The sequence below is a fragment of the Dermacentor variabilis genome, chromosome 9 (genome assembly GCF_050947875.1).
Source record: "Dermacentor variabilis isolate Ectoservices chromosome 9, ASM5094787v1, whole genome shotgun sequence".
Lineage (NCBI taxonomy): Eukaryota > Metazoa > Arthropoda > Arachnida > Ixodida > Ixodidae > Dermacentor > Dermacentor variabilis.
The window spans coordinates 57,829,794-57,847,278 of NC_134576.1; the positions used below are offsets into that span (position 1 = coordinate 57,829,794).

Sequence of the window (17,485 nt, forward strand, 5' to 3'; positions counted from 1 at the left end):
AAAGAACGCTTTCCTATGCCTACTTTCTTAATTTATAGGGTTTTGTGCATTTGCTTGGTTTATGTTTACATTTTCTATGGTTTCAGCTTTCTGGAATGTGCTTAGTTTTTTGGCGAGTAAAGAGGTGTAGCGTAGTATTGTACTATTTCAAGGATAAGCATGACCTCGGCTTCGCGCCGTCCCTGGATACAACAGAGAGCCTACATGCTACTCTTGAGATTGCAATTAGACTCCCGAGCATAGTGTCGTAGCAAAGGGGCCGATCGACGCGAGGGTATAATGCGTGGTCACATGGGTCACGTGGTAGGGGTCTCTGCCTCTGGCCGTCTTCACAGATAGGCAGTTACTCGCGATGGTGCAAAACATTGTGCAGATTTTTAATCTGTTCTATTGTAGTTAATAAAATGCTTCATAAAAGCGTGGTGTTTGGGATATTTCAACATATTAAAGTTATTTTCGCTCTATTATTCTTTTATTACAATTGGGGAGCGAGTGCATAGAAGATATAGTTCAATAAGCAGCTTGACAAAGGCGGCCGACATGTTCTTTGGAAGCAATGTAGAGCTTAACGTTGAAAACATGCTTCGGACACGCATCTATTAACGAATATTGCACTCATACATGTAAACATAAAAATTAGATACAGACCTTTAGGTTACCAATTAGTGAGAAAAAATAATAACCGTGTACGCATATTACCACAATAGGATTGCTTTCAAACATAACCTCTACAGAGTGTACAGTGCGATACATGTTGAGTCAAATGAAGGAAAACTACAGGTAAAATCTATTGTAATAAAGCAATGAAACAACACAGACTAAATTATAGCTGGGGTTCATGCTGTCCATCTCAAGGATATACCGTTTCATTGCTTACAAGAAGTGCCAGCAATATCAATGGCATATTTATGTCTATATATAAGGGTGTTCAAATTTTGTGGGGTAAGGTGTATTTGAAGCATTTATTTCACATAGTTTGTGTGGCAGAAGCGTACATTATAATGCTCAAGATTTATCATGTTTAAACACTCTTATTAAGTTCATGTTTCGTCATTTAAGATACAGGTTGGATGTGCATAGCTTATTTCGCATTACTTTGACCGACGAACCGTGCATTTCCTTAAAGAAATGCTGGCTCTCCCGTAATCGAGAATAGATGTAAGCATGAAGTGGCAATCGGCAAAGCAAGTTGTTGGGGATGACACTAGCCACCATCTTAAAATGGGTGCAGAGCAAGTTCGCAACGACACGCCCCACCATAACGCGCTGCACCCATCTACACTGTGCACTGGTCCGTGTGCACGCTACCCAGCTGGAAGAAGAAAACCGGCTAAAGATGGCACGATAGCAGCGAAAAACGTCAGGGATACAGAGTGCGGTGCCCGGGTAGTAGAAAAGCGCCTGAACGATGAATGGATGGATGTTATGAGCGTCCCCTTTGGAACGGGGCGGTGGGTGGCACCACCAAGCTCTTGCTATTGTACTGCCTAATGTCCTACCGAGGATAAACAATAAAAAAAAGAATAGAAAGAAAAAAAGAAGGAAAAGACAAAAACAGGAATGCGCCACACAACGTGGCGCCATCTTTCGACGCGATGCAGACACTGCGCCGCGGAACTCGCAAACCGTTGGCATTCAATAGAACCGAGAATGACAATGAGCAAACAGATTGCAATGAAGTGTACGGTGCTCTCTATGTGCTTCTTGAATGTCGCTATTGGAAATGACAAGTAAAACATCAGCTTTTTTATAATCTACACCTTGATCGATATTGTCCACAAACATTAGGAAGAACTCGGGAGCAATATTTTTTCTAGCTTATTTGTGCAGCAGCTAGGGTATGTAATGTGCTCCTGTAATAAGGAATGGGTGCTTGAATTCGCGTTTGCTTTTCACTGGTTGCCTGAATGACCTCTGTTCTTGCAACTTGGCCGGATAACGGCTCTGGTTTATGGCTCAAGGTCTATTAAAGGTCGCCGACAGCGGCACCTACAAACAAGTAATGCTTATAAAGAGAAAATAAAATGAGGTACTGTCCTTGCATAAGATATTACAGTTTTGTAGCGTGAGCTACACTGGCCGAGCTTGAGCGGCTTCGCGTGGCTCCTGGAGAACCGTGCTGCGCATGCACGAGGAGCAGTGACGTCACACGGCGCGCAGCTGATGCGCCTGAGCCGCCGCCGCCACGGCTTCTCTTCCGGTCTGCGTATTCCTGAGACTTCATAGCCGCGGCCGACACACTGGCGCCGGCGCGTGCCCAGCTGCGCGCCTCCATTGCGCAGTATACAAGTCTGATGCTGCGCCGGAGCCACTTGTAGCGCCTCTCATTTTGTGCGCTTGCGCAGAGGTACCAGTGGGGGTACACATATAGCGGGGCGTTTGCCAGTGTGGTATAGGCTTGGAGAAGGAGGGCGAAATTGCTGCTCAGCGGCGCAGAAACGCGGAGAAGCCTAACTCATCGGATCCCGAAGTAGCTGCCTGGCAATTAGTGATTGAGCGTAGGAAGAACGACCAGAAGAAGGCTAAACGTGCTGCGGAGACACCGGAGCAAAGGGAGGAACGTCTAGCAAAGCGGCGTCGCCAGGAGGCTGGGCGACCTGCCTCAGCTCACGCTACGTATGTCCTGGCACTGCCAAGCTAAGCCACTGCCATTTAGTACGCGTTTGGTAAACGGTGCCTTAACACTTGTGCGAAATTTTTGCGACAGCGAGAACCTTTCTTGGTGTCAAAGAGGAAATTATACAGCAACATAAAAAATTCGCGATACAGCTTTCTGTTGTCTCAATACGGGTAACACAAGTGTTTTTCCGAGCTTGAATGAAGCCCGCATATACGCGCAAAATGTCTTGACCGGCCAGTCGCGCTTCAATTTTGTGTGCATTTGCGGGTTTCTTTCATGCTCAAAAAAAAAACATTTATGTAGGAGGTATTGTGCGACGTAAAGCTGTATCGGGAATTTCGGATGTCGCCCTACAATTTTCTATTTGACACTTCTTATCTAATTTCAATATTTGGGAAGATGATTAACTAATTCGGACTATTGTTCTAATTAGGCGGAATGAAAAAAAATAATTTGAGTATCTCCAAGCGACGGCAAACAACATTAGCTTGGTTTTGTCTAGCTAAAGGTGGCATTCGCATATATTTAAACTCTGGCTAAAATTAGTTCGGGCACGCTGTATATATACAATGTGCAATTTTTCGACCAGGTCAAATATTCACGGGGTGAAAGCGTGAGGCAAGTACGTTATTTTCACGACTGTTACGAGTGTCAACTTCCTAAATCACATTTTAAGAATCGGAATAAATAGAAGGTCTGCTAATTACTTCACATTGCATGTCTGAAGCTGGAAACTACGGCGGCGCCACAACTTTGCTCCAAGTATTATAGACTTGCTCGTTTTCGCGAGTGATAATGAGTCCTTTCCTAAATCTTTGAGGTTGATACCTAGGGCACCTAAAATGCAATCAATAGCAATTTCTGCTCGCTGTGATAAACTCAGACGAGTATAAATTTGCAGTTATACTAAAGTGCGACACCACGAGGGCACAAAAACCACTGTGCTGAAGCTGGATTTGCGTGGGCGTCCAAGGTTTATTTTTGAATGAGCACAAAAAGGACCACAGGAGGAGCACCTTGTCGTTTTTGTGTTGACGTGGCTTGCGCCGCTGATTAAAAAAGAATACGCCAATTCCAACGCGCCCAGTTTCCACGTTGCTGCTTCACTGATCATTTCAGCAAAAAAGAAGGGTGCGTACCTGATGAAGTCTTTGTTCCTTCTGATGACGTCCCAAGTAGACTCGCCGTTGCAGATGTCGTTGTGCATGTTAGGAGCTAAGTTGTTGTGTCTGTGACTTCCCTGCGCCCAGTTGCAAAAATGATTTACCTATAAAGGAAGAAAATCATTTTAAGAAAGAGACATCACAATCGTTTACAAAATACCGCCTCCAAAATGATGACCATTCGCTTATTTCCGATGCCTTCTTTTCACGAACACAAAGACGAGTATTTTGTTTTGTTGCCCGGCATGAACAGCTGCATAGAACGCATCATTCATGATTGTCATTCTACACAAACAGAGGAACGCTTATAAAATGTTAGTATTGAAAGTATATGTAAAGATTTATGTTCGTGGTTGGTGATGCTTGAAGAGCGTTTATATTACTGTGCAATTCCTATAGATGAGGCAGCCTTTAAACAGCACATCTGTAGCAGTGGTATAAGTTCCTATATGGTATAATTCGCTTTGTCGCTGATATGTAGAGTCCAGTGGCGCAAGCGCTTTAAAGACGCCTACCACCCTTATTTCCTACTGCCACAGCCATCTGGTGCAGCCGCGACAAGTAAAAAGGCCGGTGGGAGAAGTTCAGGGGCGCTGTATTTCCCTAGCGCTACACCAAAGTGTGTGAGCTTCAGACGCCTCAAAGAAGTCATACAGTGGCATGCGCGACTCTATGAGCTGTTATACCTATAATGTTTATATTACATATTGGAACTATTATATATATATATATATATAATTAGCTTTTGGTGACGAAAGCACCCAGCCACTCAGTTCGAGAGGACTCGCCCTTTGATTCAGCGTCTTTGTACGCGGTTACAAGGAAGCCTCAGTGCTGCTCATGGTTACACAGAAAATTCCGTGCTATTGATGGTTGTAAGCAAAATTGAGTGCTATTCGTGGCTACAAGAAAACCTCAGTGGTATCCATGGTTACAAGGAGAACTCAATGTTGTTGATGGCTAAAAGCCAAACTCTGGACTGTTCAGCTTACAAGAAAAACTCAGTGCAGTTCTTGGTTAAAAAAAAAACTTGTTGAGAATGATTACAAGCAAAACTTATTGTTGTAAATAGTTACAAGTTATACTCAGTAGTGTTCCTTGAAAAACTAAGGGCTGCTGAGCACGAGGTCGCGGGATCGAATCCCGGCCACGGCGGCCGCATTTCGGTGGGGGCGAAATGCGAAAACACCCGTGTGTTTAGATTTAGGAGCACGTTGAAGAACCCCAGGTGGGCAAAATTTCCGGAGTCCTCCACTACGGCGGGCCTCATAATCAGAAAGTGGTTTTGGCACGTAAAACCCCAAATATTATTATTATTATTGAAAAACTAAGTGTTGTTCAAAATTACGAGCAATACTCAGCGCTATCTATATTTGCAAGCGAAACTGAATGCTGCCCACTGTTACCAGCGAAACACAGCGCTGTCTATCTGTACAAGGAAAACGAAGTGCTGTTCAAGCTCAGAAGAAAAAAATCTACGTTCATGGTTACAAGCGAAACTCCTGCAGCGCGGGTAACTACAACAGAATCGGTAGGTGCAAGCCATGGAATATTTTATTGAAGATAGTGTGACTGCATTTATTCTGCGCGAATCACCCGGAGCATGCACACTTCATTATAGGATGAAAGGGCTTGCCTTGACGCGATACGGCACTTCCTATTCTTAGAAGCCTAGCCTATCGGGGGTGTTGTGGGCGTAGAAATCCTAGTGAGTCCTAAGCCCGGCGGTGCACTTGAGAATGCTTCTCATGAAGACTGAGACGTACCAAGTGATCCGTGTGACGATGGTTCGGTGTCTTCCACTGTTTGCAGTTGATCACTCTCTGTGATTTTGTTGTCTCCCGGCCAAGTTGCGCAGATTTGTTGCTTTACTTCACACGCTGCATGTCCTGAGCGCACTTGGTCTACGTGACGGAGCTGCAGCCCTCTTGTGGTGCCCACCGTGACCATACGCCAAGCTCTTGCTGGCGTCACCGTGCCGGATAACCATCTCTGGCCAGTGTTAATGTACTAGCGCGACTAATCAGGCATTAGCAGTGAAAAGAATTGTGACAGCGGTGCTGGGGTTCTGCGCACAGTGGGATTCCGTGCCACCTCTTCCTCTGGAAAATGTACACTTAAGCAGGTTCTGGGTTGAAAACCCAGCAACATCCTGGCAGGCGACTTGCCTTCGCAAGTCGGCGTTACTTTGTAGCCTTATAAGAACTTCGAAATTATATTGAACAGACTTCCATCCTTACTTTTTGATACCTTCCGTAATGGTGAGCATGGCCTGTTCCGCCAGTGCGTTTGACAGAGGATAGTATGGGGCGAAGGCAACATGACGCACATGGTTATTTCTGAAAAAATATTTAATTAATTGAACTATTGCAGCCCATTGTTTCAAACGAATGTGTAGGGCTGACCAAAACGCATGAAAATCGCTCACAGTACTTCAACTGTATGTTGTTTTAGCTCTTGCTGTCGTAAGAGGCACTGCCTCCATCGATTCAATTTCACCTTCCACTCCCACCGAGATAGTGTGACCTTCCACCGGGCCTGCATGGTCGATATACAGGCGAGACCAATGTTTGTAGATATTCGGTCAGCTTGAATGGACCTGTTCGGCTGGCATGGGCCAACATTGTAAACATTGCTGTCAGCTCTGTACCAGTTGCTATATGTCGTGGTCCAATCTTGGGTGCCAAAATATTGTACGAGCCAGGTCCGTCATTCCCATCATGCCTGAATTGGAGTCCTGAAAATTTCGCACAACAGATGCCCTCACGGCCTCTGGCAGGACTCCACCATGGGCCCAGTAGATTAGTCCTTTAATAAAAGTGAGTTCCTGTCTGCGGACGCAGTATGGCATCACACACTGTTTCTGGACCTAGTTGGTTTGGCCAATCACGCAGAAACAGTCTTTACCTGTCGGAGCAGCATGTTTTCGCTGGTGCTGTCTGCCAACTGTGACGCGTGGAGAGAAAACTCTGTCAACGCTTGTGCATGTAGCACAGATTGGAAAAGACCGTCTTCACCAGTAAGCCCTTGTTCTGGCAGAGGCAAATCGCACAAAGCGTCCGCATCCGCGTTCAGTGGTCGGTTACGAAATTCTATGTCATAGTGCCACGCTGATAAAAGGAGCGTTCAAACATGTGTGCTGGCCTCCACAATCTGTGCAATTGGTCTCTCTGGATAGAATAGACTTTCAAGGGCTCATGATATTTCTGCAAACGAAATTTATTACGGAAAAATAGTCTCAGCACTTTAACACACAGAAAACGAGGGCGAACGCTTCCTTTTCCACTTGAAAGTCATTGCGCTCCGCTGGTATCAAGGTCCTAGAGCGAAAAGCTATCCGATAATTTTCGTCCTTGATGCTATGGGACAGCAGTGCGAGCATGCAGACTGATGAAGCGTCGTATTCAAAGTCGAAGGGGTTTAAGCGGGTCACAATGGAAAAGAAATTTTGCGTCGCCTAAGGCACTCTTTCCTTCCTGAAATGCGCTATCCTGGGCGGCCTCTACTTCCACATCCCGCCCCTTGGCAGCAAGCGATATAAGGGAGATGGCCACGTAGACAAGTTGGGCAATACTTTATCGTAATACGCAACCGAGCACAATAAAGATTTCAGCTGGCTTAGCGATGTTGGCTTCGGCGCGGCCAGTATCGCCTCAATGTTATGCCGCAGTAGATAAAAACCGTTGGCAACGATGTGTTGGCCCAGAAAAGACATGGGAAAAAGACAGAAAGACAGAAAAGACATGGGCCAGAAAAGACATGGGCAAAAGTGAGTGCTGCTCGTGGTTGCAATCAAAAGACAGTGCTGTTTAGGGCTGCCAGCAAAACTGAGTAATATTCGTGGCGACAAGCAAAACTCCGCGCTCATATTGTTACAAGCAAAACCCTGAATTGTTCAGGGTTACAGGAAAATCTCAGGGCTGCTCAAGGTAACAAGCCAAACTCAGCGCTGATCATAGCACAAGAAAAACTGAGTGCTGTTCATGATCATCCCTCACTGCTGTTTAAAGTTACAATTAAAAATGAGTGCTATTCGTGGTTACAAGGAAAACTCCGCGCTATTCACGGTTGCAAGCGAAACTGAGTCGTATTCGTGGCTACAACCATAACTCAGTGCTGTTCATGGTTGCAAGCAAAATTGAGTGCTGTTCATGGGTACAAGCCAAACTCAGTGCTGTTCATGGTTGCAAGCAAGACATAGTGCTGCTAATGATTACAAGCAATACCGAGTGTTGTATATGGGTGCATGCAATATTCAATGCTCTTCATGGTTGCAAGCCAAACTCAGCGCTGCTCATGGTTTCGTGCAAAACTCAGTGCTGTTTATGGTTCAAAGGAAAAGTCAATGCTTTCCGTAGTTGCAAGCAAAACTGAGTGATGTTCGTGGTAACTAGCAATAGTCAGTGGCTTCATGGTTACGAGGAAAACTCAGCGCCGTTTAAAGTCAGAAGCAAACCTAGGTGCTTTTCAAGGTTACAAGAAAAGGTGACTGCGGTTCGTGGTTACAAGAAAATCTCAGTGCTTTTCATGGCTACAAGCTAAACTCAGCGTTGCCCATGGAATAATGGAAAGCTCAGTGCTGTTCCTTGTTACAAGACAAACAGCGCTGTTCACTGTTACAAGAAAAGGTGAGTGTAGTTCGTGATTACTAGCAAAACTTAGCGCCCTTCATTGCTACAAGCCGAACTGAGCGCGGCTCATGGTTTCAAGCAAAACTCAGTGCTGTTTATGGTTACAAGCAAGACTCAGTGCTGTTCAAGGTTACAAGGAAAGGTGGGTGTGGTTCATGGTTAAAAGCAATACTCATTGTGCTGATGGTTACAAATCAAACTCCGCGGTCTTCATGGTTACAAGCAAAACTCAATGCTGTTAATTGTTACAAGCAAACCCAGTAGTCGTCATCGTTACAAGCAAAACTCAGTGCTAATCATGGTTACAATCCAAACTCCGCGCTGTTCATAATCACAAGAAAAACCGAGTGTTCTTCATGGTTAGAAGCAAAACTCACGTGTTCATGGTCGCGCGGGAAACTCGGTGCGGTGACACAAACGAACCAAGATTGAAGTGCAGTACGACGCTACCAGTTTCCCGAACCCAGCACTGTCACATCTACTCGGGTGCGCCCATGTCTGCTCAGGCGCACCTGTGCAAGGCAGTCTGAAACACGCGGCGTCCATTTCAAATAGGCAGTTCGTGTTGGTACTATGAAAGTGTAGGTGTGGTTGTGACGCAATGCTTGGGTTATCTGGCTGCTGTGTTTCTGACCGAGGTTTAATCCCACTATCGGGAACGTAAATGTTTGTAGACTTGAGTATGTGCTCTTTGCCAAGGCACCAAAATCAGGCTCTGTCAGTGAAATCCGTCAGAGTTCGGAAACAGGGTGTGCTCTAAAATTGTGTCAGAAGTCGTGTGGGTTGAGTGTAAATGCCGCGGTGGTTTTCTTTTCTAACCCTGTTGCCTATATCTCATTTCTACATCTAGGTCCGAACCTAAGGGCGCATCAACTGGCAAAAAAAGATTTGAGCGCACTATCTGTGTACTTAAGATCTGTAGAGCGCTTTAAACACTACGTAGCTATGACACACATCCTTTATATTTGAAGGCGGTTCCGAAGTAGTGCTATGCAAGGGCTCGTGATTTCTCGAAATGTATAAAATGCGCACGGGATGTGTTTGCACTTTTCCCGCTGTCTTCTCGCCGCAAGTGTGCCTGTGCATCCTTTTTAGTCTTTTACTCTCGTACGCCATACTTCATGTTACCCTTTCTGCCTACCGTGCAAGAAGCAATAACTCTCCGTAGTGGTTAAGGTGTGCTCACTGCAAGGCAGTTACGTTATTTGGCCAAGTATATGTCTTCGTTTTTCGTTTTGTTTGCCGAATATATCGGTGCATTGTGTTATAAAGGTGTGATTTATATATACGTAAGCCACAGTGTTATGCGGAGAATACATCGCGTTTTATTTTTTTTATGGTACAAGCAACCATGTTTTGCCGCATTCGGAAAGACATCGAACCTTGTATTAAGCGTTTAGTGTCCATTGCCTCAGATGTTAGTCCCTAGGGCAAGCCGCGTAGGAAGCGCAGCGGCAGCAGCAGGGTAGCAGCAATGAATGCCAGCAGCCTGGTCCAAGTGACATATACTCCGTTTCATACACAGCAATCAATGCTGCGGAAGTTCCGGAAAAAGTTCGGTGAGAAAATTTATCACTCCGCGCGTTGCGTTTATGGTTCATTAGGCGTTCCGTCCATTATTCGCTGCACGCCAGCAGCATTCACCTAGGCTACTTGCGACGGGTTGCACAAGAAAAAGCCGCAAAACAAAACAAAATAAAAAAGGTCTCACAAATACATTAGCAGCCGCATGCCATAGTGTTGTTGTTTCTAAGGATTAAAAGTCTTTTTCATTTAGTAATGAATCTATATAGCAACTGTTGCGTGCAATTGCGGTCAAAAAACACCGAACTGTATCCAAGTACCAACGTAGCCACTGCAAGAAGCCTGTCTAGTCTCCACTTCGTTGACTTCCATGTACAGGACGTAGTACAGGTGCCTCCCTTATTACAACTAGCACTATAGTTGGTTATGATAGTTTAGTTCTGATTTAAAACAGTTTGAAAGACACAGAAATAGCTAAGTGGTGCCAACGCTTTCTTTACCTTGCGGCGTCTGAGATATACCCGTTACAAAAGCATCACTTGGTTGCCATCATCACAAGCTTCATGATGTCGCACGAGAGATCGCTGCACTTTCGGTCTCTGATTGCCAATCAGCCTTTCATGTAGAAATTCTCAGTAGCAGTAGAAAAAAATCAAAACATAAGCAGACACGACATATGTAGATGCCTATGAAATGCCAATCATGCCTCGTTGCGCAGAAAATGGTGTAAGCGTCCAAACATTTGAATATCGCTATTTTTCGTACGCTTTTCAAGTACCTCCTGCACCACGCACCGCAATTGTACTGCTTAAGCGATGTCACACTTATAGTAGGCCATTATTTCCACGAACAGTCATAATAAATATGTTTCTAATTACCACTTACAGTGAGTACTTCACACATATTGCAAATTACGGTTTGTAGGGTTCTTCGTGGTTCATAGATACTAGGGGGGGGGGGGCAAGGAATTCTGAGGATGGCGCCAATTTCGGGTTGTGCGCTTGGAAACTCGACGATGTGAGGCATTGGTGTTCCATTAATTTCAGAACGTCAATGCACAAATCGGTAGTTTGGTAGAAACGTAGGTAGAACAAGCCTGCAATTTAGCCACAAGCTTGAGGATCACTAGCTTCAATACTTATCTCGGTAGCTCAATTGGTAGAGCATCGCACGCGTAATGCGAAATACGTCGGATTGTTCCCCATCTGGTGCAAGTTGTTTATTCATCCATTTTCAATTCCGTTAATTTACCATTTCTTTAATCCATTAAGTAAGTACAAGCAATCTCCCCTGTCTTTTTGTTGATGTCTATGTTTGTTGGCTTCTTAGGATATTGCCGCTAGGTGTCACGAGCCAGCGCTGAAAAAAGAAGTTGGGACTGGAACGCGCACTCAGCAAGAGACGGGCGCTGGAGTAGAAGTAGTAGAAGCTGAGGACGCCGGCTTGCATTTATTGCACGCCATCTTGTACAACTGTCTGCCTCGCCGACGCCAGGCACATCTTACATTGTCTTTTCATGGCATAACTGGTGGAGGTGCGGGGTACGGTTCATCCGATGCCAGAAACCCCTCCTGGTAGCAGGAATACCAGCCCTATACTAGTGGACACCCCTGTTCACCGTGCAAGCAGGAGAATCCGAGGATTGCCTTCGGAGCTTGATCCTCTCTCCGCAACAACATCGACGCCCGCACACCGGTACCGAAGGAACATCGAAGTCCCTACCGACCACTAGGCAAGGTACGGCCACAACGGCAACTCAGTATCTGCTGCAGAATCTGCGAGTGCCGAAAGTGTTCCAAGGGGATATCTTCGAGGATGTAGAAGACTGCTTAGTCCAGTTTGAGCACGTTGCCGAGATAAACGAATAGAGCGACGAGGCGAAGTTAAGGAACGTCTATTTCAGCTTGCAGGACGGTGCGCGCACTTGGTTCGAGAACCGAGAAGGGCTCATCAAATCGTGGCTCGAGTTCCCTCGTGCTTTGCTGGAGACGTACACAGATGGTGATCGCCGCGAACGAGCCGAACGGGTGCTCCAATCCGCATTCATCTGCCGAGCTAGAGCGTGACGTCGTACGTCGAGAATATGACGCGCCTCTTCCGTCGCGTGGACCCAACCATGTCCGAGGAAAAGAAGCTGCGCCATCTAATGCGGGGAGTTAAGGAACAGCTATTTGCTGGCTTTGTTCGAAGCCCGCCAAAGACCGTGGCTGAATTCTTAACCGAAGCCACCACGATAGAAAAGATGTTCCACCAGCGATCAGCTTTCTATGAAAGGCAATTGAACGCAACTTCACCTTCGGACCAGCGCTCAGCTCCGTATGACAGGCACGCGAACGCTGCTTCACTGACGGCCGCCCTGGCCTTTGGAAACGTGGACGTTCTCCGAGACCTTATCCGCTCTGTGGTGCGTGATGAGCTTCAACGACTCACCTGCCCGCCTCAGCCCACGCTAAGTACCATTTTTGCCTTTGTGAGGAAAGAAGTGCAGCTAGCGATCCAAGGTCCCGTTCCAAGCAGCAATGCGCCGCCTGTGACAGCACAGTTGCAGCGGCCGTCGTATGCGGAAGTTTTGAGGCGAGTCCCTGTTCCCGTTCCGACCCACTTCGACCCCGCCACGTCTTACGCCGCGTCATACGTCCCGCCGCTCCCATAAGTGCAACCTATCCAACGTATGGAGGAACGGCGCCCGCTCGAAAGGAAGTCTGACGTCTGGCGTACCTCGGACAGAAGGCCTCTGTGCTATCATTGTAGAGAAGCCGGTCACGTATACCGCGAGCGCCCATACCGCCGCCTCGGACTGCAAACTTTTGCCGCGGATTCACCAAGGCCAAGATATGGCGAAAGGCCTAGGGCGATTGAAGTATACTTGACCCAGCAGTGTATGCCACTGTTCCCGCGGCGCCAGTCGCGCTCGCCATCCCCCAGACGTTCTTCCCCCGCTCCTAGAAGCCCTCGCAGGGAAATCTAAGAACGGCGACCTTCGAGGGCGAGGCCGCTGATAATCGCCCTTTCGAAGACCTGCCATCGACGCGAGCATGGTCTGTTCAGCACGATTCAACGACGACAGCAGCCGAACTCAGCGACAGACTCTCGCTAGACATACCTGTTGTGCTCGACGGCCGCCACGTTAGTGCGTTATTGGACACGGGTGCCGAATACTCAATCTTGTGCGGAAAACTAGCGAAGGCACTTCGAAAAGTCATCACGCCTTGGGGGGTCTTGAACGCAAATTCGTACTGCTGGCGGGCACATCGTAACACCTTTGGGCATGTGCACGGTCAGAGTACAAATTCGTGGGTCCACGTTTCCAGCCAGCTGCCTTATGCTCCGCGATTTTTCTCGGGACCTTATCTTCGGCGTCGACTTTCTGCGAGAGTATGGTGCCATTATAGACATCCGGGAGAGCACAGTGACTTTTTCGATAGAAAGAGCAGCGAACAGCCGCGACAATTGCCGACGTAACGCGCTTAGAGTTTACGCCGACAGTGCGACTGTACCACCACGCGCAAATGCCCTGGTAACGGTCGTATGCGACGATCTGCGGGACGGCGAAGCTGTTGCAGAGGGCGATTCCTCTCTTATGCTTACTCAAATTGTATGTGCAGCCCGCAGTCTCATTATGCTTCGAGGTGGATTTTCGGCGCTCCTCGAGACGAATTTCAGCCAGGAACGTCGGTACCTATTTCGTCGTACTACTATCGCTTTTGCTGAGCCCACAGCCGACATTGCTGAATGCTTTGCGTCTATGACGAAGGAGAACCCAGCTCAGACACTCAGCAATGTCGACATCAATTTAGACCTTTCGGAGGAAAACCAAAAAGCACTACGCGAGCTGCTCCTTCGATTCAAGGAGTGCTTCGCATCTTCCTCTAAGGTACGCCAGGTGCCGATTAGGAGGCACCGTATAATCACGTATGACGATTCTCGTCTCATACCTTATCATACCTTATCGCGTATCGGCGAAAGAGCGCAACGTCATTAATGCACAAGTGAAAGAAATGCTTGACGAAGACGTCATACAACCATCCCAAAGCCCTTGGTCATCGCCGGTGGTCCTCGTCAAAAAGAAAGACGGAACGCTTAGGTTCTGCGTTGACTATAGAAAGTTGAATGCTGTCACAAAAAAAGATGTTTATCCGCTTCCGCGGATCGATGATTCGTTGATCGACTGCGGCGAACCATATATTTTTCATCCATAGATCTCAAGAGCGGATATTGGCAAATCGAAGTTGACGAAAGAGATCGCGAAAAAACTGCCTTTGTTACCCCGGATGGACTGTACGAATTTAGAGTACTTCCATTCGGCCTGTGTTCTGCACCGGCCACATTCCAGCGAATGACGGACACTGTTCTGACGGGTCTGAAGTGGCACAGCTGTTTAGTTTACTTAAATGACATCGTCGTGTTTGCGGCGACCTTCGAAGAACATCTGAAGCGCTTAGAGGCTGTATTTGAGGTGCTCCGCTCTGCTAGTCTCACAATAAAGCCAGAAAAGTGTCACTTCGGTTACGAAGCGCTGAAGTTTCTCGGGCATGTCGTGAACGCCGATGGCCTCCAGCCTTACCCAGACAAAACATCTGCTGTTGCTGCTTTTCCGACTCCTAGTGACAAGAAAGCAGTACACCGCTTTCTCGATCTGTGTGCGTACTGAAGTCGCTTCATCGCTAATTTCTCGCGCATCGCCGAACCACTCATACGCCTCACGCGAGAAGACACACCCTTCGTTTGGACGGATGAGCAGGACGTCGCTTTCACCGAGTTACGGCAACGCCAGCAAGAATCACCCGTCCTCGCTTACTTTGACGAGGACGCTGACACTGAGGTGGATTCCGATGCGAGTAACATTTGTCTTGGCGCTGTACTCGTTCAACACCAGGAGGGCGTCGAGTGAGTCATCGCTTACGCCAGTCGCACTTTTTCACGCGTCGAAATCAACTGCGCCACCTCCGAGAAAGAGTGTCTAGCGGTTTTGTGGGCCATCATGAAATTTTGGCCATATCTCTACGGTCGCCCTTTATTAAATTTAATTTAAAATAATTAAAAATCGAGCCTCTCGGTTAACTCCCTTTCTTCTACATTAGATACGTGTATTTCAGTAAGTGCTCTAAAGTCATTAGTTACTAAGCTCTATAGTAGCATTTAGTCAGTTACGCATTTTGATTTCTAGTTTAAGTAACACCTGCATGTTTGATAAAATAGTTAAAAAATAGTTAAAAATAACTGGTGTTCCTCAAAAAGAGTCTTGTCTTTCTCGGCTTTTACCCAACCTGCCTAGGCTGAAAGGCCGGCTTTCACGAAAAGGCACTCCGAATATATATTTATATATATGTGTCCAGGGAAAACACGGGGAAGGCGGAAGATGGAAATTCAAGACGTTGAGCAAAACGAGAGCAACGTGAAAGCAGGACCCAACGTTTCCACAAATGGACTTTTCTTTAAGGCAACATATTGTTTCCGCGCCACAGTATATATGTGGCGTTCTTCTAAAGGGAAGAAGGTGTAAGGCGCGTGGGTGAGCCAACGTGCGAAGGTGTGTCTCCGTGTCGAATTGAGAACAAATGATAGCTGTGCACAAGGCCAGTGACCCGGCCGAATGTCAAGCACGTGTCAACGCCGGCGTGTTAGCCAGCGTGTCAACGGCGTCTGGCACGCCAGCTGGGAAAAAAGAAGGAAAAAAATGAAAATAAGAGATGCAAAAAAGGTAAGAAACTAAACTAAATGTTGTTGTCTATAGCTTGAAATTTAGCATAGCGAATAGATTCTAAAGCTCCCTTTGAAACGTTTAAGCCTATTGGTTGCAATGTCTTGAAATAATGGATAAGGTACGTTTCTCTGTATTTTCTCTCTCGTTCATAACGAAAATTTGTCTGCAAGATGTACAGTTTAAGTTCATCAAAGTTATGACCTTGTTGGATGAAATGCTCGGCGACAGCTTTGGGAAGCTTTTTAGCTGTGTCTGCGCTATGTTCGTTTAATCTGACATTCATTGATTGTCATGTTTCACCGATATATTGTTTCTTATGGAAGGAACATTCAAGCAAATAAATAACATCCGAATTTGTACAAGTCAAGCTAGATTTGACTTCGTGTGTATAACTATTTGCACTGCTTTTAATTTTATAGTCACTTTGAAGGTGCTACAGGTCTTGCAGCTGGGGCGGCAGCATGCTTTTATTACGGGGGGATGCTGTGGGCTGACTTTTGCGTGCACCAAGATGTCTTTAATGCTCCTTTTTGCAGCAATAGGTAATCCTAGGTACATCCAGGAACGCTTTCCTCAGACGCTCGTTACTTGATGATATTGAGTGGTATTTTCGTAGGATGTTGTTTATGGTTGGTAGTGCATTATAATATATTGGTATAAAGGCCGGTGGTCGGTCAGATTCTGGTGTGGCCTGTTTCGTCGCCATTTCTGACTCTCCAATCTTGACGCAACACCATAAGCTTTGTTGAGGGCAACTTGGGATAGTTCCTTTCTTCGTTTCACTTGTCCGACAAAAACTCCTTGCTTGCAGTGTCGCAGGTGATGACTGCTGTAGTCTAAATATTGCTGGCTATCCGTACGCTTCAGGTAAAGTCTGGTTCTCAGTTTTGCGCTTTCTATGTACACCGTCGTGTACAGAAAGTTGATCTGACTAGGAGAGCAGTGAGCAGTAAATTTATATACTCGGGTGAAATCGATTGAAATGGCTAATTATGTCGGTTAAGATGCTTGCACAATTTTTCCATAATATAAATATTTCGTCAATGTAAGGAAGATAGGTGGGGGGTTTTAAAGGGTAGGATTTCAACAGGTCTGCTTCAAGCCGTCCCATGAAAGTGTTCGCATACATGGGAGTGAACGGTGTACCCATGCTAGTGCCGAAAATTTGCAGGTAGTGAATAGAATTGAATTCGAAGTAGTTGAGCGTAAGAACTAACCAAAGGAGCGAAAAGTATACTTCAGGAGCGTGCGCTTGGGAATTGATTGCGAGGGATTTAGGAACGGCTTCAATTCCTTCACTCATGGGAATCTTGGTGCAAAGGCAGATACATACAAAGTGACTAGAATAGCGCAATCGCAATAAATTTGGTTGGCGTTGATGCCGACGACAATTCGAAGGAAGTGCGGCGTGTCTTGAATAAAAGATGGGAGGGTGGCGGCGATGTTTGACAGCTGTTGAGTCAAGAATTTAGATAGTGAGTCAGTAGGTGCGTTTTTATTAATTCCAATAGGCCGAACTGGGATTTCTGTTTTAAATATTTCTTCGACCGAAACTTTACGTATTTTAGGAAGAAGATAAAAGCGGCCTGCTTTTTTGTTCTTGGGCATCATGAAGCGATATTCAGATTCCATGATTAGTTCCCTGGACAGGAGCTCCGCTATTGTGTTTATCATAGTATGGCTGTGAACTAAATTTGGGTTACAGTCGAGTTTTTTTGTAATGGGTGTGGTTGCTCAGTTGTCTAGAGGCCTCATTATTGTATTTTTCTATAGGCCAGGATACGATACTGCCACCTTTGTCTGCTGGTTTCATTACAATTTAATTCCTTTTCGCAAGTACCTT

General features: G+C 46.2%; 1 protein-coding gene across 1 annotated transcript in view; it reads right to left on the reverse strand.

Moving 5' to 3' along the window:
• The window catches only part of LOC142558367 (calcium-activated chloride channel regulator 1-like), a 182,623-nt gene that overhangs the window by 118,419 nt on the left and 46,719 nt on the right, over positions 1-17,485 (reverse strand). The window contains exon 3 of the mRNA XM_075670509.1: positions 3,760-3,887. Coding sequence (XP_075526624.1) covers positions 3,760-3,887 — 128 coding nt within the window. The remainder of the gene's footprint in view (positions 1-3,759; positions 3,888-17,485) is intronic.